This window comes from Perna viridis, chromosome 4 (assembly GCF_037379345.1).
Source record: "Perna viridis isolate PV_CMFRI_1.1 ecotype Kerala chromosome 4, ASM3737934v1, whole genome shotgun sequence".
Lineage (NCBI taxonomy): Eukaryota > Metazoa > Mollusca > Bivalvia > Mytilida > Mytilidae > Perna > Perna viridis.
Window position 1 is genome coordinate 30,605,700 of NC_142448.1, and position 26,103 is coordinate 30,631,802.

At 32.6% G+C, this 26,103-nt stretch overlaps 1 protein-coding gene and 1 long non-coding RNA gene across 3 annotated transcripts; one reads left to right on the forward strand and one right to left on the reverse strand.

The window, feature by feature from the left end:
• Window positions 1-12,954: 12,954 nt before the first annotated feature.
• LOC148619710 (uncharacterized) lies at window positions 12,955-21,690 on the reverse strand. 2 transcript variants are annotated; one of them, XM_088579912.1, is made up of 17 exons: window positions 21,542-21,690; window positions 20,979-21,083; window positions 20,609-20,722; window positions 20,290-20,406; window positions 19,543-19,656; window positions 18,899-19,012; window positions 18,547-18,660; window positions 17,939-18,052; window positions 17,633-17,749; window positions 17,174-17,287; window positions 16,566-16,679; window positions 16,248-16,361; window positions 15,880-15,996; window positions 15,331-15,444; window positions 14,526-14,642; window positions 13,985-14,095; window positions 12,955-13,016 (listed from the first exon to the last, which is right to left on the reverse strand). In XM_088579912.1, the coding sequence occupies exons 1-17, from the start codon at window positions 21,609-21,611 to the stop codon at window positions 12,994-12,996; spliced, it is 1,803 nt and encodes a 600-aa protein (XP_088436038.1). In that variant the 5' UTR covers window positions 21,612-21,690; the 3' UTR covers window positions 12,955-12,993. The 2 variants fall into 2 exon arrangements, with proteins under 2 accessions (XP_088436038.1, XP_088436039.1); XM_088579913.1 differs by lacking the exon at window positions 20,290-20,406.
• A 1,347-nt stretch (window positions 21,691-23,037) lies between these two features.
• Window positions 23,038-25,684, forward strand: LOC148619711 (uncharacterized). Its single transcript, XR_015921637.1, has 2 exons — window positions 23,038-23,971; window positions 25,496-25,684. It is a non-coding gene; the product is annotated as an uncharacterized LOC148619711 (long non-coding RNA).
• The last annotated feature ends 419 nt before the right edge of the window (window positions 25,685-26,103 follow it).

Below are 26,103 nucleotides of genomic sequence, written 5' to 3' on the forward strand. Positions count from 1 at the left end.
TAAATATCTCGGCTTCGCCCCATGTAGACTTTGTATGAATAAACATATAACATTTGTCATTCGATTGTAAACATCCATTTCACAACCTGTTAGAATTTAATAAAACAGTAAAGTACAAGTATTGAACATTTGCTATAGAACTGATGCTATACTTGTCATTTTTATGATATAGATTAGTTGAAAAAAATCGGTTCAGGTGATTTTGTGTACCGTACTATGAATGCAATAGGGAACGAATTCCTAATAAGGGTGATGAATACGAATTTAACCTTTTACCTACGTATCACTGAGAGCCCAATTTCAGTATGAAAGACAACCTTTAATATCAAAACAATTAACAGCTTTCATTTCTTTAAAAAAATATGAGTTGAAATGATTGTATTTATAAACTAATGTATTGGTATTGCGCCTCATAGATATCCAAAGAACTAAACACATTGTTTTGGATATCAAATCTAATCTATAACTAAAGATACATAATACAGACTTAGACATAAATGCACGTGTAGCATGAAAGACAAATTCCTCCCATCTCTCACACTATAGGCTTATTTTAATACATTACATCTCTCCCTTGTTTTTGAATTAGAACTTTGATATAACAAAACAATTAATTTTACTGTCAATGTCAATAGCAAGATATTCATCAACCAAGAAACTGTAAACATACCATTCAAGTTGAAGAAGTCATTATTCAAATGAGTTTATAAATCTATCACTCTTTCCCTTACAAACAACAAAACGAAGAACAAACATTTGTTCAAGTCCCAGTGCACTGTCTATTAAGCGGACACAAAGTCATTAAATCGTCGAGGTTTCTTCTTATCTTTTGGTGGTCGAATAGTCGTCATGATTTTGTCTGTTTGTAAATTGCCCGTAATAAGGTCTGACATGCGAGACGTTTCTATAGAAAGTTTAACCGTTATCTGTTCTCACATGGACACTTTTTCCACTTTGCTTTACAACTTTGTACACTTTATTTTCAGACTTTGCCGAAAGTTTATCTCCACCTCTCTTTGTAGGAATTACATTTTGTCCTTCACAAAATTTCTGGTAGTTATTTGATGTTGTCTTATCGGCATAGTGTTTCTCGGCAACTTTCTTTTAAGCATCTCGTTCTTTCAGTCTTTTGGGCACATTGTTTTTGATCAAGCAAGTTAATTTGATCTTTACAGTTCTGTTAAATAGTAGAGATGCAGGAGCATATCCAGTCGTTGAATGAGGTGTTGCACGGTACAATGATTTGGAATTGTACAATTCGTCATGCCAGTTTTATTTTTCCTTCAGCACATGCGGCGCGTAAAGTTTTCTTTAATGTCTTATTGAAATTCTCTACAAGACCATTAGCACGTGGCCAATACGGTGTGACACGGGTGTGTTCTATATCATTATCATTAAGAAACGCTTTAAATTCGTCCGACACAAATTGACTGCCATTATCAGAAACTATTTCTGCACATAATCCATGGACTGAGAATATTCGGTGCAATTTGTTAATAATTGTAGCACTCGGAATTGATTTGATAATGTCAACCTTTGGAAATCTGGAACGATACGATAACTACTAACAGATATTCGTTGTTTGAATACGGACCGCTTAAATCGATAGCTAATTTTTCCCAAGGACCATCAGATAACTCTCACATTGTAACAGTTGGTGGGCGAGGCGGATTTGATACTAACTGGCAAGAATGGCAACTTTGAATCATTGATTCTACATCGGAGTCAATATTTGGCCACCAAACTTTTTCACGCAGTAACTGCTTTGTTTTTACTACTCCCGATTCGTGAGCAAGACGAAGAACGTCTTTTCGCTGATTACTTGGGATCACTATTTTTGCCCCTTTGAAGATTATAGAGTTCTGCACTGTTAGTTTTTGGCGGACAAGATAAAATGGCTTAATCTGTCCTTGTTTAGACCACTTGTTTTTCGCAATACAATTTCGAATTTGATTCATTGTTTTGTCTCGTGCGGATGCATTTTGAATTTCTTTCAAAGTCATCGCTTTTGGACATGAACTGACTGCAAGATAATTAACGTAATGTTCTGTTTCATTACTATCATCTCCTACACTGCCTTTCATTGGCGAACGTGACAATATATCAGTTGCATTTAAATATCCTGGTCGGCATTTCACTGTGAACTTGTGATTTTGTAGGTTTAGAACCCATTTTTGAATGCGTGGCGGCGCTTCATGTGCTCCGGTTAAAATTCGTTCTAAAGGTTTGTGGTTAAAATCCATTAAATACAAAAACACATTGAAACGACGGATTCCCCAGTAAACTCCTAGAGCCTCACGTTCTGTTTGTAAATATCTCCTTTCGACCGGACTTAATGTTCGACTTGCGTAGGCCACTGGCCTAAAGTCACCATTGGTTTGCTTTTGTGTTACGATCGCTCCTATACCAAAGCGAGACGCATCCACGATGATACTTGTTTCGGCATTTGATTTTGGTATGCCATTACTTCGGCACTTGTGAGTAATTGTTTTAGTGTTTCAAATGATGTTTGTTGTTTGCAGTCCAGTGCCATTCAACTTCTTTTCTTGTCAACTTACGAAGCGGTTCTGCAATTGTTGCGAAATTTGGAATATATTTAGCACAAAAATTAACTAATCCCAAAAAAGATTTGACACTGGTGTCGTTGGCATCTCGAAATTACGCACTGTTTCGATCTTGTTTGTATCAGGTTTGACACCATCCTTTGATAATAAATGTCACATGAATTTCAATTGTATTTTATTGAACTGGCATTTACCTCGGTTCAAGGTTAGATTCTTTTCACGGAGTCGGGTAAGCAAGCACAAAGTGTTTTATCGTGTTCTTCTTGGTTTTGCGCATAGATGATTATATCGTAGGCAATAATTTTAGAACCTGGTATGTCTCGTGTCGTCTGCTCAATAACACGTTGGTGTAACTCGGTTGCGGAATAAATTCTAAACATTAGTCTCTTGTACCTGTACAGGCCTTTGTGACATACGAATGTGGTGATATAAGGCAACTCCTCTTCTAATTCTATCTGATGAAAAGACTGATTTAGATCTAATCGAGAAATATCGCAGATCCATTCATTTGTTGCAGCGCATCCTCTATATTTGAAATCGGAAAACGTTCTCTATGAACAGATACGTTTGCTTGTCTCATGTCTACGCAAAGACGGACTACATTGTTTTTCTTAGGCACTACTACCAAGCCTGAAACCCATGGTGTCGGACCACTGATTTTCTCTATTACGTCGGAATTCTCCAGTTCTTTTATTTTTATTTCTACTTCTTTTCTCATTTTGAACGGAATTTTTCGTACTGGCTGAGCAACATGTTTTATTGGTTTGTCTAATTTCAATTTGAAGTCTTTAAGTTTATCAAGACCTACGAATCTGTCCTTATATGATTATCGTGTCTGTGTTGGAGTTAGAAAGGTCGTTGACACTATTTAGCATTTCGATATTGAGCAATCCTAAATCAGTAGCAGTTTTATAGACAATTAACGGCCTTCCATCTCCGTTAATGTTGCCCAATTCTACATTATGCTTGTTATCTTTGATAGTCATGCTCAATTAAATCTTGCCAAACATTTCTAAAGGTGTTTTGCTACCGTACGGGAATACATTGACTGCACATTTCTGAACTCGAGATTTTGATACCCTTAACTTCTCAGATGTTTTTTTCTGTCTATTACGCTGATAGAAGCCCCTGAATCAATGAGAAAATCGACAATTTACCTTCAATAGAAAAGGAATGACGGCATTGTTTTTCTATACAATGTGAATATTTCCAATTCTTTGTCCTCAATCGGGTGAACATTTTTTGTTGATGTTTTCTTGCACATTTTTTCAAAATGTCTGATTTGTCTACACTTACGACTTGTAATATTTAGAGATATGCTGCAATCTTTTCCGTAATGTCCCGTATTTCCACATCTGTAATATTGAGCAATTGCGTGTGACAATCTTTTCTCGTAGTTTTCCGGATACGATTTTGGAACACCTCGAGGTTTGAATTGCTTCGGCTTATGCCTGATTTTGTTTATTTTTGGATCTTCTATACACGGCTCGGGTTTGTTGCTATTTTCCATCTTCTCGGAGTGTGTTACAGCTAATTCAAATGTGAAATCGGTATTTAATCCTATCAGGTATATATCAGAATTTAATCTTCATTAAAAATTCTATCGGCATTTAATCCTTATCCTCTTTTTGTTTTTTTTATAGAGAAAATCACCATCTTGTCGCCAATGTAATATCGTGTTGGTGTTATTTTATGGCCTGGGAACTAAATGCATTGTTTTGGATATTAAATCTAATCTATAACTAAAGATACATAATACAGGCTAAGACATAAATGCACGTGTACCATGCAAGACAAACTTTACCAATCTATTACACTATTGTCTTATTTTCACATTACGACGATGAAACATTACAAATACCAATTACCAGTGTTTCAGAACATGCGCATTATTCATGTAGTTATGTTAAAACAGTTTGATCGAGTAATATACAAAATATGAAAAAGGAAATATAATGGTTATCAACACAGACCAACGGACAAAGTTAAAAAAAAGGAGAATATCTTTGTAAATCATTATACAATACTATTGAACTATGCCAAGTATTGAGTACTAAAATATAAAACATTTTTAAATTAGTTAATAAATATACATGTAAAAGTGCCGTTTATGATACATTTATATGCATTTTAATTTGATTTGTAACAACTTTTCGGATTGGTCGAATCTTTTCGAGCAAACCAGGTTATTTTGTATAATTTTGTTTGTACTATGCCGTCATTAACGTCGGTTGGTCCACTGTCCTCGACCCATGTAATCCAATATCAAAATAACGTTTTGATTACAGATCAGTTGTTAAAATTTGAACTGTCATCCATTAGAAATCAAATTATGAGGAATACTTCTAATTTCTGAACAAGTTATATTAAAAATCCTGCTTCGGGCTAGTTAACGATTTTTTGTAAACCTGAATTACAGAAAACTGACTTACATTAAAATTTACCTCCATTTCAGCCCTTTGTACATCTACATGAATAGAAACGACCATGCCTGTTACACACACTACCATTGTCATATGGGTTAGGGCTGCACAGGTTGGTTTATACATATTTATTCGAGTATATAAGCACAAGCAAATATGGTTAGCATATTTAAATACACAACTAATGATAGGATTCGGAAAGAAGCTAAGTAACATACACAAAGTTCCGTGTCTTTACGTGTATAATATACTAATAAATCAAATGGTGTGTGGAATGGTATGTTAACTGACTAGCAAATGAAAACAAACGAATAGAATCAATGGAATTATTAAATTTGTGCAGAGGTGCAGTACATGAAAGTCAGACATTAATAAAACTTTTACTTTTGATAATAAACTTCTGAACTTTAAAAAGAAACACTTCTACATTTTGTTCAGCATTTAGAACATTAAAGCCATACAACAATACGTTTACAGAAATAGGTACATTGAGTGCCAAAGACCATATGATTTCATTTCGCAAGGTCTGAATAATGTAATAAAAAATGTTGAACAAACAAATCTAAGGCACATTGCTTTGCTAATCATAAAATGCTTTAGTTTAAACATATTTTATTTATTAATAACAAACATATGTACAAAATAGATCAATCAAAGTTTGACAAACAGGATTCGGAAACAAGAAGTAAGCTTTTATTACTCCGTCTCCTTATCAATACTGACAATTTATACATTTAAACATACAACAAGCATGTTTAGGAAATAAGAAACATGTACATGTACTACCATATAATGCAATATAGATATTGATAATGAAGAGAAATTAAGTTTAAAAAAAAATAATTATATATGTAATCATGTTGGGAAGAATAAAAGGAGTATTAAAATGCAGTTCGACAGAAGCGTTTGCACTGAACAATGTATTTTTGAGCAAGTTTAAATACATAAATATTTTCATCAAATGTTAGAATGTCTGACCTATACAATAACAAGTTTATATCGATAGTATAACTAAGTGTATTCAAAGTTAAAGTGCGAACCTGTACATATTTATGATAATGAAAAAGAAAATGAGTCTACAAGATTTCGCATGAACAGATGCTCGTTAAAGGAGCTGCTGTTCATGCAAAGCCTTGCATGTAGAATCTGTCCTTGTCTTGTCCGTGCATAATAATATTTGTCTCTAGTTTTCTCTTAAATATGCTTAATAAACCAGACATTCGTGTTTCCAATGGCAAGCTATTCCATTTTTTGCAATGTACCCCCTTAATGGAAAACGAAGTACACATACTAATAATCAATACGAATGAAGCTTATGACCATAGAAGTAATGATAGTTTGATTTCAGTCTGATATGAAGATATATTCTGCACAACGCTTGGGAGAATTTTAATACCTTAAAGTGTTGCTGAAATGGCCGACTAGTCCCAAATGAGAAAATTACTGTCGTACAGACTCAAATATTACTAATTTCATATCTTCTTCATCAAAACCGAAACGTTAATATGACGTTGATTGGTTAAAGTCATACACCGTTTCATGCTTTAAGTGTGATTTTGGCTTCAGGTTGTACAATTCATGGAACAGACGCGTTTTAAAAAGTTGCCTCACAGGTTATATGTCAAATATTCCCGCAAGCCGTGTAGAACAGTTATATTTCTGTAGTGCATACAGAGTCTGAATCAGGCCCGCATTAGCTATAAAGACTATGCTGGAGCTTCTCGTAATGGTAAATATAAGAAATCAAGCACGCTTATTTAGGCAATACCTATGGTATATTAAGTATTACTCCAGCTAAGAATCATGCAAAATGTGATTCAAGGGTAAAAAGCCTACATATTTTTATTTTTGACATTTTGTTTGAAATCCCGTAGAAAACAGAAAATATCATTCGGTATTCCATATAACCCATGCCCTTAGGACATAAAAAATACATAGATTTCAAAACTGAGGGCGATAACTCTGTTAATGACATTCAAATACAGTAGACTCCATTAGATTTTCAATGTTGATTATCTCCTAAGAGCAGGCGGATTTGAATGAAATAAAATAAAATAGACTCATAAATCAACTTCATAACAAAAATAAATAAAAAATATGTAGTCTCTTTGATGTGTATCACATTTTACAGAATGTGCATGATTCTTACAAAGACTACAACTTAAATACTACAGTTAGGACTTTTTGTATACTTTACTTTTTAAATGTGGCATATCTATTGATAAGACAAATAAAAAAGTAGTATTTTACTATAAAAAGTTTGATTGTTTTAGAAGATCTGTCGTTGTTTATCTAAAATTAAACCGCGAATGCCCTTTTTTCGGCTCTGCAAAGGTGTTGGCAACAACATCAATTCGCGACTTCATATTCATACATGTTTTCTCCATATGTATTCAAATACAAAACAGTTACTAAAAAGTGTAACTCTTAGATATACCAATCCTTTTTTTAAAACTTTTAAATAACAATTAGTGGATAACTGTATTGTATTTGGTCAGTCTTGATTTAGAAGATATCTCAAGTCTTATACAATGGTCTAATGTATCAGAACATGAACTATTAAGAATCTTTAAAAGTAACCCCACGTATGCAAATCCGCCGACCACCCCCCACGCCAAAAAAGTATCGAGACAATTACAGTGGAATTGAAATTAACGGTGTTATCCAATAAAATTATAAGTAACAAGGAATTGTGCCTATGAATTATTTATTGCATGTTTCTTTCTGCATTTTCATTATTAAAAGAGATGAGACCGACGTAACTTTTTCTTTGTCGTCGTCATAATTTTTCATTGCAACCATTTGTGTGAGGTAATATTTATACAACGCCTCAGAATGTGACGACTCTATTCGCTACACTGCTCCATCGGATCAAATCGATACAGGGAAGATATATAAACGTATAGAAAGGTCTGAAAAATTCCCAATGATGTTAGAACTGCCAAATGGCGATGCAAATTTTTGGTCATTTCCTCCGCGGGACTCACACTCGTACCGCTGTGACATCTATGGCAACACCGCCTGCACAATGTCCAGCGCCCTAGACCACTCGGCCAGCTAGGCTATATAACAATACAGCTTTCGCTGGCCGGGTCATTTCTCCTCGTAGGATTAATCTAGGGCTGTAACTTAGTACACGATGTATGGTAGTACGGGACAGTTGATTTTAGATGTTATTATGTAGGAGAGAGGATCAAATTAATGATGCATGTCACAACAAATCAATATTATACAAACGTCTCAGAATGTGACGACTATATATATGCAATTTTTAATCAAATAATCAAATCAGATGGAAATATTCGTTCGCGAGAAAAAAAGGGTGGTCGAAAGCGTAAGGTTATAGCGTTATTCAAAAGAATGTAACCCAGGGACAAAGACCAAACATGGAAAACAGACACGCACAACAAAGAACATAAAGCAACTAAAATCATATATACAAAGTAACAAAAGGAATTGAGCAACTCCGACTCCACTTAAAACTGGGAGCATGGACCAGGTGCACCTGTAGGGTAAGCGTCCTCTGCTTTTCTAGAAACAACCGTCGAGTTACTCATAAAAGTCAAGCCCGGGGTACACAAAGAGGAAAGGAACACTATGACACGTTGCATAAATCAGTTTTCATGGTGCAGATGGGTACACAGTAACAATCCAAGTGTTCATGATGACCACCATAAAACGTCTGTAGTGATGATTTCAATCTTGTAGCAACATAACCCTGTTCTAGAAGGTTAATTGTTAGAGTTCTAGCGCGATACAAAAAAAGTCTGCGTAGTTTCGGCAAGGTCTGGCATAACGTTTGAGTTGTGATATGAACACACCATACGTAGGTGCTGAAGGAATGTTGTCACATATGAAAGGAAAATTGACAATTCTGAATGAAAAGTCATCACGTTTGTCGTAAAGTTTGGTCAATAGTTTTCCTTTACCATCGATTTCTAAGTATAGGTCAAGATATGAGGCTGGCTTTACAATCTCTGTAGTATGCTTTATTTCAAGTTCTTTGGGGGTAGATGCGATGTATCAAATCCCCAAAAATTAGGACTGTTAAAATATAATATGTCATCTATATAGCGGAAACTGAGATTAAAGGTTCTATCCATACGATATTCTTTCTTTCGGATCAGATCACCTATAAAGTCAGCCTCATAAGAGTGAAGGAAAAAGTCAGCAAGTAAAGGAGCACAATTTGTTACCATTGGAATGCCGGCCGTTTGCTAAAATACACGTCCACCACACTGGACAAATATGTTGCCGATTAAAAATTCCAGTGTTTTGTAAACATCTTCCTCTGTATGTTTGGAAGATGATATTGAATTAGTTCTTACAAAGTATGAGGAATCTCTACCAAGAACTATATATTTGTATCTAGGTGTACCATCTTTTTTGGAAAAACAACGATGCATAATGTTTTAAAATCGGGATTTTAACTGAATATGGGGAATAGAAGTATAGAGTGTTGAAAACCATAGGTTTTAACGCTATTATATTTAGATAATAGTTTTGAAATGACTGTATCCAAAAGATCTTTCGAATTTTTCAGGATCCACATTGAATTAATACCACTAAGGGAGTAACGAGTGTTGTGGTGGGACTGCAAGCCTTCTTTGACAGTTGTGAGAATAGAAGTTAAAAGTTTTGAAAGAGGTTTGGTGGTTAATGCGATAAGGACTTTTATACCCTGCATCAAAATGTTAGGAGTAAAAAAACTGGTTCAGAGAATGTACTAAGAGAATGTAAATTAGGATTTCATCTTTTGATACGGAAGTTTTTATTTTATTTTATACTTTCGGGTGCCTGAAAATACATGTACTTGATTTGAAATTTAATGTTGCTCGCCCAGTGCCTGTTTGCTATCAGAGAATTACACGTTGGTAACTTGGATCAACATGTAATTAGTTCAAATCCGAAAGTCGGTGAATAAATATACATTGTCTGAATTCTGAAATTATGTTCATTTTCCCTATCGCGGTTATCGATAATTTCATTGATAACACTCTCTAATCATATCGACTAAGCAGATCTTCGCCAAAGGCTTAAGTTTGGTAAGTCACAATATTAAAGTACTATTGCTTAAGGTTTTCAACATTGGCTTAATGATTTGTCCGGGCTAGCTATATTGGACCGATGCGCAGTATTGACTTACGTTCGAATATTAGCCTAAATATGTTCAAAACTGCCAAAACAATACAATATACAGAAGTCCGCTAATTCGGGATTTAGGGTCCAATACGGCTTTCACCTTCGACCTGTATCCCCACGGACCTGTGGCCTTTGGGCTGATATGGGAGTCTCGGGTGGATAAGGCCTGTGATACATATTTTGAAATAATTATCGTAATGGAAGCGGGAAATATAGTACGCTATAAAACCTGGTTGAACATTCATTTTTCATCGGAAATGCCGCGAGTTAACAAAAATATCAAATAATCTGTATATCGCTGCCGTACTGAAGGAGAAGGTATCAATTTTATTTTCAGTTTTCCAAACCTAAATATATAAGTTTTATAAGCGCTGCAAACTTTCCTATTGAGACTATTTTTTGGCGGAGTGCTACGTGACGTCACGTACGTTGTGCAGCTATACAATAATTTTCATTCCCACTTGACTGGTGCCAGGTTGAAATTATCGTAAAGCAAGATCCATGGGATTTTAAACAAAATAGGGATAAGACAATTTCTGTTTAAAAATATTAAATACATTAATACCTTTAACATTGAGTCAGTTGTTGGCACATTTTACAGTGTAACGAGCATCTCGTTCTGACAAGGGAAGACATGATATTTTGCACGAGTTCACGTTGCTCCTAAATTATAGTCATCATTGTCAAAATGATATTTAATACCATATAAAATTTACAAAATGATAAGTTAAACTAACGTGAGGAAATATTAGACTAAGAACATGGTGACAATTTCATAAAGCCTGTTTTTATTCAGACGAACAATATAAATGTAAAGTTACCCCTCAATATTGTCCTGCAGAAATTTTATCTAACAGAAATAGACAATGAAAAAATACCATATCAAAAAGGACTGCCTGAGTACTTTCCGAATTTGATGACCTGCAAGAGGTGTTCCTTTTGTGAGTTAGCTAATAAAATTCCGCCTTAGTATGTCTGAAAAGTACAATACGTACAAAAGTAATCAAGGGAACCAAGATTCTAGCGGAAATCAAAAGAATGTAATCCAGGGACAAAGATCAGACAAAGAAAACAGACATACACAATAAAGAAATAAAACGACCAAAATAACACATACAAAATAACAAAAGTAAATGAGCAACTTGGACTACAAATAAAACTGGGAGCATCGACCAGGTGCACTGATAGGGTAAGCGTCCTCTGCCTTTCTAGAAACAACCGTCGAGTTGCTTATAAAAGTAGTCCAGAATAGACGAAAGAGGAAAGGAAAACTATGGGACGTTGAACAAATCAGTTTTCATGGTGCACATTGATAGTTACGGGAAGCTCTGGCATAACATGTGACATGAAAACTCCATACGCAGGTGCTGAAGGGATGTTACCATAGATGAAAGGACATTTGACAATACAGAATGAAAAGCCATCGTGTTTGTCGTATAGTTTGTTCAACAGTTTTCCTTTACCGTCGATCTTCTAGGTGTAGGTGGTCAAGATATGAGGTTGACTTTACAGTGTCTGTAGTATCCTTTATCCCAAGTTCTTTGGGGATAGATGCGATATATCAATTCCCAGAAACTAGAACTGTTTAAAGGTAATACCTTGTCTATATAGTAAAAACTGAGATCAAATGATCTAGAATACCTAAAATATCTTCAACGTAAATTTTGCTATGACTATGAAATAAGAACATCGCAGGTTTGACAAGTTTCTACATTGAGTAAAATAAATATAATTGTTAACGCTGCTGGAAGACCGTGATTAGAACGGAGAAAAGGATATCCATAATCAGGGACCAACACTTGAAGAAGACAACAGACAAAAGTTTAGAAATAGTCTCTGTAGCCTTAGCTGGTTCTGATACACACACTACGAAAAATTTGAAGGAATGTTTCCACAGACAAAGGAAAATTAACAAAATCTTTTAAAAAGTTTTTAAATATTATTATATTATCTTTCCGCTGTTATACTGCATTTGCTTCTGTGTATATAAATTTTACCACCCACAACTTGTTGAAGTTGCATAGACAGTTTGTACCTTAGGAAAACTGGGACAAAGTTATGCTGCATCAAGATAAGGTTAAGATTTCCAAAAACAATTCTGACAACTCTTCCATTTATATGTCTGTCTTTCTTAACTATTAAAATAAGTTTATATTACTCGTAAAAAACCTCTTTGCCCTTAAAGGTATGAGTACTTTTAAATGTAAATGAAGCAAATCAAATTGCTGCAATTGTTTATTTAGGCCGCAGTTCTTATTGCTTATTGTCTTACTTTTCAATTTGTATATGCATACGTCTTTCGCTATGTGTTTTTTTGTTTCGTCGTTGTCCATAGGAAAAAAATTACCGACGTCGGTCAAACATTATTTAACATTGAGGTCATTATTAAGGATGTTCGCTGGTCACGTTTATCCAGTTTTGTGAGATTTCAGGCCTCCTCTGGTTTTATTCATTTTATAGCATTTGTATTTTTTTGCCCATGCAGTGTCCCCCTATTTATTTTCATTATTTCATTAAGCACATCTTAAAATATTATTTTGAAAGTTATTTTTTGGTAGTTCTTCTTTTTTATCAGTGTTTTAATAGATAAATAAAACCTAAAACAAAACCTATGGAAAATCCAGAGACATCCTTTTCCTGCAAAAATTTCAAATGCTTACATCTCAAAAACCAACTCACTGACCCATCTGTTTTTTCTTCTTATATTGTTCTAGCATAAAAATATTTTCCGAACCTCTTGAAATCCTTTTTATTCTCAAATAGACCAGCGAACATACTTAGTTAAGTACTTTTTAGCACTTCACAAACATAACCAAATAAAGATATAAAACAGAAAATCATTTATTGAAAATCTGTTCATTATTTCAGTAGTAAATACTGGATCGACCTGAAAGAAGAAAAAAGTTATAGTCTACATATAATGTGATTATACTTTATACGTCAATTCAAGCCCGTTTTTGATTTGATCATAATCTGTTTTCGAAGCTGGAGGCAGAGTTGTCTTTCTTTATATTTGTAATGCGTTTCTCATTTATAAAAACCAAAATCATACACGAATTGTGAAAATAAAAAATTATTTACTAGGAAAGACAACCTTCTGGAGAATTTGGTGTCGACATACAACCAATAACCGTAAATCGTCTTAGTAACTTCACCGCCGATTTGACCATGTAAGCATTTTGATCTGGATTTAAAATGTCATCGAATTTGAACAATTAATATTTTATGGAGAAGCCGTATTGTGTTATGAATGAGCAAGTTATTTAACACATTTTAAAAATCGATAAGTGTCAATGAAAGTTAAGACCAATTTTTGTATTCCAAATTTGAACAGTATGTTATGTTATGTATGTGACGCCGAGTATAGTAACTCAATTGTTGCTAGGATTCTTATATAGCAACAAGTAAAACATTCAATATATCATAGGCTGTCCTACTGTTTCTTGTGAAATTGTTCTACACACTTTTACAAACAATTAGTAACATCAGATGGTTAGGACTAATATGTGCATGTAGACAAACCCGGATTTATAAAATACTTGTATACCCAAATATAATCACCGAATAGCGTCTGACGTTCGAGAATTTCGAAAGGCCTCTCTGTAGCGGATAGAAAGAGAGAGTACGAAGGTCTGTTGCTGTATGAAGTGAATCTTGGTCAATGGCATTAAAAGTATCAGGCATGGCAATTTTTAAATAGCAGATCAATCTTTCTTCTACTTCATGGTCATTTCATATATTCCAATGATGTCAAACTGAGAGCTTTTCGACATAAACGAATAACCAATGAGCTAATGCCATATTTGTTTGAATAAGAGAAGAAGAATCGTTAAGATGACTAAAATAAACTCTTACGTTCACATCGTTTTCCAGAGTAACCTTGTGCACATCGGCACTTCCAAATAAGGTTAATGCAAACACACTTTCCGTTATTCATACATCCTCCACATTTGTCAACAAGTTTTTCTAATCGGTAAAACAAATAAAAAATATTGATGCCCCTAGCTTTTGCAATTTATATAGATTTCATGCATGTTCAGATATGGGTTTGACCAAAATGTTAATGTATTGCTTAACATATATCTTATGATTTTCTACAAAAACGTAGACTCCTCGTCTTTCATAAGCATTCTATGACTCTTATTAGAGCGGATCTACAAAGTACGTTTCTTCAATTTAATTACAATCAGATTTAATTAGATTTGCGTCGATTTTTTTACATGTTTTTTTTGTGAGTGTCTAAATTTACTATGACAAGTGTTTTATACATAAGTACTTGTACAATGTTTTGAGAATCTTTCACCTACTCATATTCATGCTCGATTACAGAATCTTATCAGAAGTAGTAAAGTGATAAACAGATAAACGGCGCATGTGTAATGATATAAAATCTTACTTTGACATCTACTTCCAGTCCAACCATACTTGCATTTACATGAATAGCTAATGGGGCCTGTTTGTTTACAGTATCCACCGTTAAGGCATGGACCAGAGGCACATGGGTTAATTTTTTCTACAAAAATAATATCTTTAGATAAAATATTCAAAACAATGAACGCATAAACTTGGGAAAGTTATTTAATTAAATAAAAAAGTAATGGACGCATCATTATTTATGAATCTACAATTTGGATTACTTTACAAACTGAATAAAAATAATAAGAAAAAATATTAAAAAATCAGCATTGGAACATAAGAATATAAGAACGTAGGTTCTCCATGTCGTCAGGCAAACAAGGAAGAGCATATAAAACATGTGTGGTTATTTTGAAAAAAAATAAGTGTAAGGAAGTGTAAAATTAATCGTAAATTATTACGTCATAGTAAATCAAAGTATTGTGACGTGATAACTCAAAAAAATTTAAAAATGTTTAAAGGGCCACATGTTTTCAAATGAGTTGATTGAGATATGACATTGCAACTATTACTGCATGTATCTCATAGAACTATAATATGTTTTCCGCTTGCAAAATAGCACAATATGTCAGGATGCTAATATTAACATGTGAGAGATATGTGTAAATTGTGACATCAACTGACATTAGATTTACACATAATTTTCAGATAAATCGAGCGTAATATGCCTTCCGTTTTATAGATATGTCTGTGTCTGATAACGTGAACGATGTATTGTAAAAAGAATGAGTTCGTTTGCTTTAAACGACCCCGTGTTTAATGAGGTACATTTTTTTTTATCTTACTTTGACATATGTTTCCAGTATAGCCTTTCTTGCAAGTACATTTGTAAAATGGTTTGGAGTTAGTTGATGAACAGAATCCACCGTTTTTGCATGGTTTTCTACCACAGGGGCTTACTATAAAAGAGAATATTTAAGTAAAATAGAATACTATATGATAACTAAAACATAATGGGAATCAATATTGATTGGAATTGGACAGAACTGCAAAATATGTGTGTACTCTTGTCTTGTCTTGTTTTATATATGTTAAATGTAAGAGTGTTTGCATCTGCGTGTACGTTCAATTTCTTTTGCTCCCATTCATCATTTGTTCTTCACATGTTCGTTAAGTCATCAAAATTACAAAGAAAAGTAATTTCATTTTTTTTAAACAGAAACAATTTACTAGCTATCGTATCTTTATATATATAAAAAATGTCATGCAAATATCATTTTCTTTCAGAATATTGCATGTGACCCAAAATACCTTTTATCACTAATATCATTAAAAAAAAACAAAATAACCGTTTTAATACGGAATCATTTGTATTTTTGTGAACTTCAACTTACTTTCACATTTCCTTCCGGTATATCCATTATTACAATTGCATCTGTAATTTGTGTATCCAATAGGTATACATTCTCCCTCGTTCTCACATGGTTTTGAAGCACATGGGTTTGGCTTAACTAAAACGAGCATAAGTCAAATATATACATACTCTAAAATATAGGCAGCAGTTAATCACACACACACACACACACACACACACACACACACACACACACACACACAGACAGAGATCTATATATATACATAACACAGTAACTAAATAAAGACAGACATTCCAATACTTTGAAAAGGACTACAATTTATATAATATTTATGTAAATAGTTATCTAAGCAGAACAGATTAAGAGTAATATATTTTATATCTTACTTTCACAGCGTTGTCCAGTAAAGTCATTCTTACAAGCACACCGGTAATACGGTGCAGATTTGCTAACGGAGCATATACCACTGTTTTCACAAGGACCTTTTGAACATGGATCATCTGCAAGATAAGAAATTAAAACTATATGACATGACAGATACTTCCCTTGATAGGGAAGTAACACGTATTAGCTTTTTTTATTGGTATAAAACATTGAGTATAAAGTTAACCTACCTTTATGATTCGCTGTATACATTAATATCCCTATATAGCTCAGTATTGCGCATGAAGGTCATACCCTTTTTAAAATAAAGAAATACTTACTTTCACAGTTAGAACCAGTATATCCATTCTTACAGGAGCATGCATAATAAGGAGAAGAACCAGACACAGAACAATCTCCTCCGTTTTGGCATGGTCCAGAACTACATGCATCATCTAAGAGAGGCAAAAATACGTATGATTAATATACATATAGTAATAGAAAAAGAAACCGATATGGTGAAACGCCACAATGGTCCCTCGTATCTCAGATATACAATTTATAAAGTATTGTTAATGTTTTAATGGCGAAGTCGACACTATATATTGAAAACAGACTTTCTCCATTTGTCAAACATATCCTTTAACTTTCTTCGTTGGGCATCTTCCAAGAAGAAGGAACTGTTTACCTACCCAGACCACCTAATGTTTTAGTAATAAGTTTGTTCTTATGATGTTATAGACATTGTTAATCCATAGAGATACTTTGGCTTATACCCCGGGTTTTGCTACATAATATTGCAGTTCAAGTGGAAATGCAGTCTTTATAATTACAGCTATGAAAACCAGAAATATTGATAACTTTCCAATATTGAAGTCGATTTTTTACGCTTATTTCGTTATAAAACATTACACAGTAAAAGTATGCAATGCATTGTGGAATAACTTACTTTCGCAGCGTTCTCCTGTGTATCCATTCCTACAAGCGCATGAGTAAAAAGGAGCAGAGTTTGAAGATGAACATTTTCCACCATTTTTACAAGGTCTTTTACTACATGGACTATCTAAAAGATATTAAAAATATTCAAAACACCAGTCTCAAATACATATTCGTTTCTTTAATTCGCTTTTGAACTTTCAATAAGTAGAAAATGATCTAAATCTACTGCTAATGTAATTTGTATTCAGGATACATCTTCATAGGAATAATACCTTTGTTGCTTTGTTGACATGAGTTTCTTTAAACTTCCAAGACCGGTACATATGCTTAATAAGAATCCTCTTTTGAAACGCCACAAACCAAAGTTATTTCCACATAAGTAATACATGCAACATTGGAAAATTTTATTGTATTTTTTAGTTCAAAACTGTTTTTCTTAAAATAAAATTTGTTCCAATGTAATACGTACCTTCACATTGTTTTCCTGTGTAACCATTATTACATTTACATCTGAAGTTGTAGAATCCAACAGGTATACATTCGCCTTCATTTGCACATGGCTTGGAAGCACAAGGATTTGGTGGGACTAGATAAGGAAAAAAACATTATATCGTCGGTTAAAATAGGTTCATACGTTTGCAATTATATCATTGGACAATGTACCACCCAAATTAGCTTTTATTCTGTTATGAAAGGTAAATTATCAGATACAATACAATATTCCTTCTTTGAAATATGCCAATTTAAAGATAAAAAATATAATTTAAAATCTTACTTTCACAGTTGTTTCCAGAATATCCTTTTACACATCTGCATTTATAGAATGGGGACGAGGAAACCAATGAACATTTTCCGTTGTTTTGGCATGGTCCAGAATCACAGGGACTGGCTAAAAATCAGAAATTATTTGAATCATTGTTAATTCTAAGATAGCTATGTAAAAAGTAAGGTTTCATATGCATAATGTTCTTTTCTAGTATAGTGTATATATAATAGCATGCCAAATAACAATAGTAAAGACTAGTGTACATTATTGAAAGGACATTTCGACACAAACAATTTGTCATTATGATTGAAGACGTTAAATTTTGAGTAGAACTTTTACTCTAACCGTGTTAAAGAATGTTGACCAATCACATTAACAATTGAAACAATGACATTCATGATTTACTAGTAGGTAAGGTATTTGTATAGAATTTATGGTCAGAAGGTAATCAATCTATATTTATGGAATACAATTATTTGTTTTGAAAGGTTCTAAAAAACGTTGATTAGTAGAAGATTTCTTAACATTCGCTACCGAATAGTTTTTAAAATAGAGGATAGATAGATTATCATAGTTAACTTTTAATTTCTGACTACATGTAACGCTTTTTTTCTTACTTTCGCAGTTGTCTCCAGTAAAACCATTTACACAACTACATGTATAGTAAGGTGCAGAGCCGGAAACTGAACAACTTCCGCCATTTTGACAAGGTCTTGAACTGCATGGACTTTCTAAAAGACAACAATGTAAGCATTTAAACGCATGATTAAAATTAGAATTTAGTCTTTTCAAATAGCGTTTATCATAATGCTACATCAAATGCGATGGACGTGCATACCCTATATAGAATTAAAATATAAAGGCATCTTTTGAATCAGGTATTATCACAAATGACATATATCTTTGAAATTAAGATATCATATGTCATCGTTAAGATAATCAATATTAGTATATAAAAGTAATACTTACTTTCACATCTTTTTCCTGTGTATCCATTTATACATGAGCATGTGTAGTATGGGTAAGAACCAGAATTTGAACATTGTCCACCATTCTGACATGGGCTAGAACTGCATGGGGGTACTGTACAAAATATAAAGCAAACATCAGATGGCAAGTTAAAAATAATAACTAGATTTTTTCTACAATGACAGTAGTTTGTTTAATGAGATAAAACTTAAATTTAAGACCTTCCCTCTAATATATGCATTCATTTCATTTAAAATTTAATACCCGAACAGACTTGAAATACTAAAACAAACGAACTGAAAAAGCGATTTTTATAAAAAAAAAATATTTACACCAGATTTAATGTCAGAAAAAATGCACTGTTGAGGTTTAATCATTTCTAGAAGCATACATATTGCATGTAAGCTTCTTTTAACAGATTACATTAATATGTGAATATTATATCTAATTGAAACCTAAGTTTTCCAATTTTAAGCACCTTTGCAAATAAAGTTCCTACTTTGTGAGTGTAGTTTTTTTGTAGTGTATTCATTTCAAAACTTTAAATTGATATTGTACATTTCTCGTTTAAACGACATAGCTGACATATTAACTTTATATTTGTTATACAAAGGCGTATGGGACTAGAGGTGTATGAAACCTACTTTCGCAATTACTTCCCTTGTACCCTTTTCGGCATATGCACTTGTAATATGGAGATGATGTTGTTCCTAAACATGTTCCACCATTTTGGCACTGGTTAGGACGACAGGCATTATCTACAATAAAAACAAACTTGTTTTAATTAAAGAAGCAATGTTAAGCCAATACAAGTGTACAAATTCGCAAATGGAGTACTTGTTCATGTCATATTAAATAAAGCACCCATCCGAAATAGTGTATTGCGTATTGACGTTTGCCGTTAGCGTCATTATTTCTTAAATACCTTAATTGTTCTTTTAGGTACATTTTGGTCTTCAAGTGCAAAGTCGCTTGCTTAACGGTTTTTTTGACGGGGCCAGATCATGTTTGTACTCATACAAAAGCTTGTTTTGGGACACAAACTGCTCTTATTCCTTATTCGGAGAGTTATTAAAAAACTTAATTGTTTACTTTGTGGAATAGTGTAGAGTATAAAGAGAAATGTGTCACCCTGTTAGAGCTTGGGTCTCTGTATGTAGGTTATACGCTCGCTACTGCTTTGGTTGCGTTAAACCACATTTCTTCCTTTTTTTTCACTGAAGTTTCAATATATTGACAACATTCCTTTTGTTCAATTAACTTTATGTGTTATTATATCACACCAACTTCTTTATCGCATATGCTTTAAATGTCTTACTATTCTTTTCTGTAAATACATCTGCAAGTACGTAAGTGCGAAAAACAGAAGTCACATCATAAAAAAATCTTACTTTGACAGTTCTTTCCATAACAACCAGGCTTGCACTTGCAGCTGTAGTCTAGATATCCAACAGGAAAGCATCGACCACTATTTTGACATGGTCTACTTTCACATGGGTTTGGTTTTTCTATCAAAGATAGTTTGTTAAAAAACGAAATTCAATAATAATTCAGTAGTCAGTTTTCTTATCATAACAATACAGTTGTTTATTTAGTTTTTGATTTTGATTGTATTTAATTAACAATTATTAGCATCATTGAAGTACTTTTTTTATTTCATTTTATGAAAAATGTACCAAACATACATATATTCCACATTAAGGAACTTACTCTCGCATCTCGACCCAGAATATCCATTTTTACAATGGCACCTGAAGAATGGAAATGAACGAATCAGGCTACATTTTCCACCATTTCTGCATGGACGGGAGGAGCATGGAGTTACTATAAACAAAAGCGAGTTAGTTGGTTGTCTAGAACTCAGAATATATTACTCTAATGCAAACATAACATATGTAACCTCACAGGAAAAACACACGTTTGCCCTTAAACACTTTGAAACTTAATTTTTAAAATGCTATAATGAATACAAAATTTATACTTTAATATTTTGTTAATACTCGTTTATGTTCATGTTACAGCAATGTGTATAAAATTTATTACAAAACATAGGTATAAAACTTAATTATAGTACACTTACTTTCACATTTTCGTCCTGAGCATCCATTTATACAAATACACTTGTAATCAGAGCCATATACTTTACAGCGTCCACTATTCGAACATGGATTTCGTGCACATGGGTCTTGTAATTAAATAAATTATTATATTTTCTTGTATTTTACTGAATACACTGGTATGTTTAAAGTGTATTTAATTGAATTAAAGAAGTGAATAATGTTTATATCGTAATAGTTTTAGATCTTACATGTATTGTAGTAAGTTAACACTAAATGGGTTTCGACAAAAATTCTGGCATGTGATAAATTCTACGAGTCGTGTATTCCATGGTTCATAGAGAAAGCAATATATTAACCATCTTATTATATAGTTATAAAATAACCATTACACGGTAAAAACGAAAATACCGGGATAATTATGACACCAAATCGGCATTCGGTTTGGATATTTCTATTAAATTAAACTGGGTCTTTTAACAGCAGTTTAAACCGATATTCCGGTATAATACGTTTGCTATTAGACATTGGTTAAAACGTATACATTTTTACCTTTGAATCTGCCTTTTTTGACAATTGTACTTACTTGGATTGTAGTATGTCGCCTGTACAGTACCCACAAACAGTACTACTGCTAAAACTGCAAGTTTGATCATACTGGCTGTTTGGAAATCCCCGAACTGGTGCTTTACTGCCAAAACCTTTGGTTTATATACGTTTTATCTTGGTATGGCCTTCATAATAATATTAAGCCCCACTTCAAAAAATATGTTGTAATGTTTTATGTCTTATGATGCGAAAGCAATTTAAATAATGTGACATTGTTTTTCGAATCATTCACAACGAAATAATTACATTTAAAAAATATTAAATGGGTTTGGCAATCATAAGGTTATTTTATTAACACTCAACATACCCAACCTGTCGCAAATGAATGGAAGGAGATTGTTTTTGAATTCATTTTACGTTACGTTAGTCTTAAGCCAGAAATTAAATCAAGGACTACTTTAATCTTTATCGTAATTATGGGTTAGTGTCAATATTTTATTCACAATGTATGTGTTTTTCAAGGGGCAACGATCTCATTGTTCTATTCTTTGTGAGTAAAGTCTTAGTCTTCAGATACGACGTGTTTCCCGAATCGCATGGACGGGCATGTTCTACTTTCGTTTAACAGGAGAAATCATAGGGATAACTATCACCTATTTGGATTTCTGCTGCTTTTAACCTATGTTTCATTTTAGTTTATTCCAATTACTAAAACCGTCATTGCGATTTCAAAATATGCATTAAACACTTTTGCTGACTATTCTTACATAAAACGTGTTTATTTGTATTTTTCATAACGATAACGTTCATATGCACCTTTCTTAGAAAGACGGCATTTGTTGTCACTTTAAAGGAAAGTATGGGTAGTGTAATTATTTCACTGAAATATTTGTCTTTTTTATTTGTTTGTCCATCTTTCAAAAAGTGTAAATTGGATCCAAAACTGGATAACATGACAAAGAATAGTTTGATAATTCGTATAATTAAATAAAAAAATCAGCAAAGAAAACAAATTGATTTAAGAAGATTTCAGGAGCTGGATCACTTTATTTCATAAATAGATTTATTGACGATGTTTTCTAGTTCCGCCGGCAGGTATGTAAGGGGTTTTGGTTTTAGAGTTTAATGGGATAAGAAGATATACATCTATATCATATGTCATTGGACAGATAAATGAAAGTAAGTTTTGAATATCGTTCTTATTAAAGTAAAATACGTTTATGTATTCTGCTATTTGCATTTATATGAGGAGGGGGTCAAAGATCGATCGACCTCAACACACCTTGATTTTAAATAAAACCGTGGATTGTAAGTATGGAAAAACAGGTAGATGTAAATAGAGATAACGTTCGTTTTCTGTTAATAATTAACTTGTTTAGTTTCCCCTCGAATATATTTTACAAGGAATATAAAGGTTCAATACATATGTTGGTCATTATTTTGTGAAGGAAGTACTGCAGTCATGCAATGATATATTTTATTTTTTGTTTTGATTTATTCGTTCTTGTTCTTATTTCTTATGATTTACTTATTTTTAAAAAAATATATTAATAACAAGTTCTATCTTTAAAAACAAAAGATAGCCGACACAGTACAATTTGTTCTTTTTACTTATAATTTTCTACATTTCATGCAGGAAATAACACATGACACGCAATTTCAATTTTCGATACAGTTTTTTCGAACGCCACCTTGTTATCCAATCGGGAAACAAAATTCCGATCAGGTGACTTGCGTTTCCATGGGAGAACGTCTGTAACTATAAGACGAAAATATACCGACTGCATCGGAAAAAATTGATACCATCTTACGTAATCGATGTGAAAACTACTTATTAAATCCTTTAAATACAGGCCCGACCATTCTAATTTCAGAAAATGTATGATTAAATGAATCTTTTCCCGTATTCTTGTATTGACTTAAAGATTGAAATTTGTAATTAATAAACTTCTGATGTAAGAAATATTAATTAAGTAACATGTTATTTTTTCCTGATATTCTGATCTCAAAATATTCACAAAATGTCTATATTCGCACCCTGTTGTGAAAGGACAAGTCCAGATAATGGAATCACTTCATAGTGGTCAATTTCTAGACGAGGATTACTATTCGAATCAGTAAATACCAACTGTTTCTATAACACAAGTGAAAACGCCAGGGAGATTATATGAAAAATTGATTAAAGTAAAGTAAAATAAACCTAGCCCAGTTTGAACAAATTCAGCGTCAGCAACTGTTTTATTCATTTTTGTACATGTCATAAGTGGGAGGTAGTGGAAGAGCAAAACACATAAAGTGTGTGACTTTTATCTCTATGCAGGAAATATTGTGTTCATGTTAAAGTGGGAGTGTACATTACTTCTCCCTGACATTGCACGGTTTTTTTTTCAGGAAGTATGTAGATTTTTTTACAATGGTTTATAATAAAACATTGGAATGCAGTCATTTGATAAAGCTAATTTTATAGGTAAGCAAGTGAACTGTCATGGCAATTATATTCGAGAGCATCTATTTTCATTTTGTTATAGTGATCAGGTAATCCTGACGCCTGTAATTTTAATGGTCACACAGTTTTAATACACCCTCTTAAGCGTCTTTGTGAGCTTGTGATTTATACTTCCAGGGAATTATTGTCAGACCATTGATTTGTGCACTTGTTTTTTTATGTGCTAACCTGAATGAAACACAAGTTTTAGTTATTCATATATCATATTACCATTATTTTTATATTATATTATATTTTACAGATGTGGTAAGATACAGGATTATTTTTTTCTAAGGCACAGAATAAAACATTTCTTTGAGTATGATCATTTTAAATCATTACGCAAACATTATTTAGTTTAGCACTACAAAAATAAATCGGGTTTCCATTTGTTTTTGCTGAATTTCTTAGATGCGAGTCTGTCAGATATGGTTGCTTCTACGTGCAACTATACCATTATTAAACTGTCTTAGTGGTAATGTAGATTTTACAATATGATCAGATGAAACCAAGTAAAAAATGCTGCCCATGCATAAACTCTTGAGGGAACTCAAGGACGTTTAAAGAGTAATCAAGGGATTCAAGGTTATATCGGTAATCAAAAGAATGTAATCCAGGGACAAAGACCAGACATAGAAAACAGACGTACACAACAAAGAACATACAGTAACTAAAATCATACATACTAAGTAACAAAAGCAAATGAGCAACTCGGACTCCACTAAAAACTGGGAGCATGGACAAGGTGCACCGGTAAGGTAAGCGTCCTCTGCTTTTCTAGAAACACCCGCCGGAAAACTATGACCCGTTGAATAAAAAAAAAAATAATAAATTAATAAAAATTAACAAACATATTATTTCTGTTTTTTCGTGAAATGTTTTGTGTGAAAAAGAACACAAACATATTTGGCATTCTGAATTAGGAAATAAACGATTCATTCTTATTTACAACCGTGTACAGGAGAAGAAGTTTTTTTTAAAAGGAAGTATCGTTTTTTAACAAACAAAAACAAACAAAAAAAAACAAAAAAAACAAAAAAAAAACAAAAACAAAAACCAAAACCAAAAAAAAAAATAAATAAATAAATAAAAAAAGTAAAATACATAAATAAACTTTGCATCGGCAGAGTAAGATTAGACTAGTATAACTTGTTTAATCCACTGATGAACTGTCTTTCAAATGATTTTTTAATTCATTTTTTTGTTGCATTACGTTTTCATTTTTATAATTATGGGCATTTTTTGTATAATGCATATGAATTGTGTGTATATTTTTATTCACTGATTTTGTACGAAACTAGCTGGGTTAAAAAATTAAGATGTTATGTAAGAAGAACAATATTTAATTAATTTTCTAACAGATAAGTTGGATTAGAAGATCAGGGTAAGAGAGGTAATCCAAATTATTTTTCAATCATTCGTACATTTGAATGACTTGATAATAAGGCTTCAAAGTAATTTTAATGCGAAAATGGAAATAACTGTAAATAGGGGTTTATTTTCCAGAATGCAATGTCAATCTTCTGGTGCAAATGTACGGAACAAAAAATAATGGTAGAAAAGGACCACAGATTCCAAACTTCCATCATATAATTTGATCAATAATGAAACTGTGCCAATCCAACATGTGAGAATACGTTGTATGCAGAAGTTAATTTCTGGTCTGACATAATTATTAAAGGTTGTGTTATACTGTGTTGTTCTTCCTCTGTATTACAATATGACAATATATGTTCTATTTTTATGAAAACAAGTTAAATTTGATCTTTTTTTAGATATTTTTCTATCCATTAGAATACAGTAATTGATTGATAATTTTATATCAATGATAACATTAGCCTTAAAACAAATATAAAGTGAACTTTCCTTAATCTTTTATTGAACTTCTTGATATAAATGGTTTTATAAATATAATTTTTTTTCACAAAATAGAACTGTTTTACTTTTTCACGATAGAAAATATTTTTTGAATATCCCAATAGTTAAATTCCGTCCCTTTGAAGGGGAAGGGGGATTAGAAAAAAACCTTTTCAAGTTATTTTTTTCTTACGATTAGAATAATTTCATTGAAAAAACCATATATCCATACACAGGATCGTGATAATAATAATAAT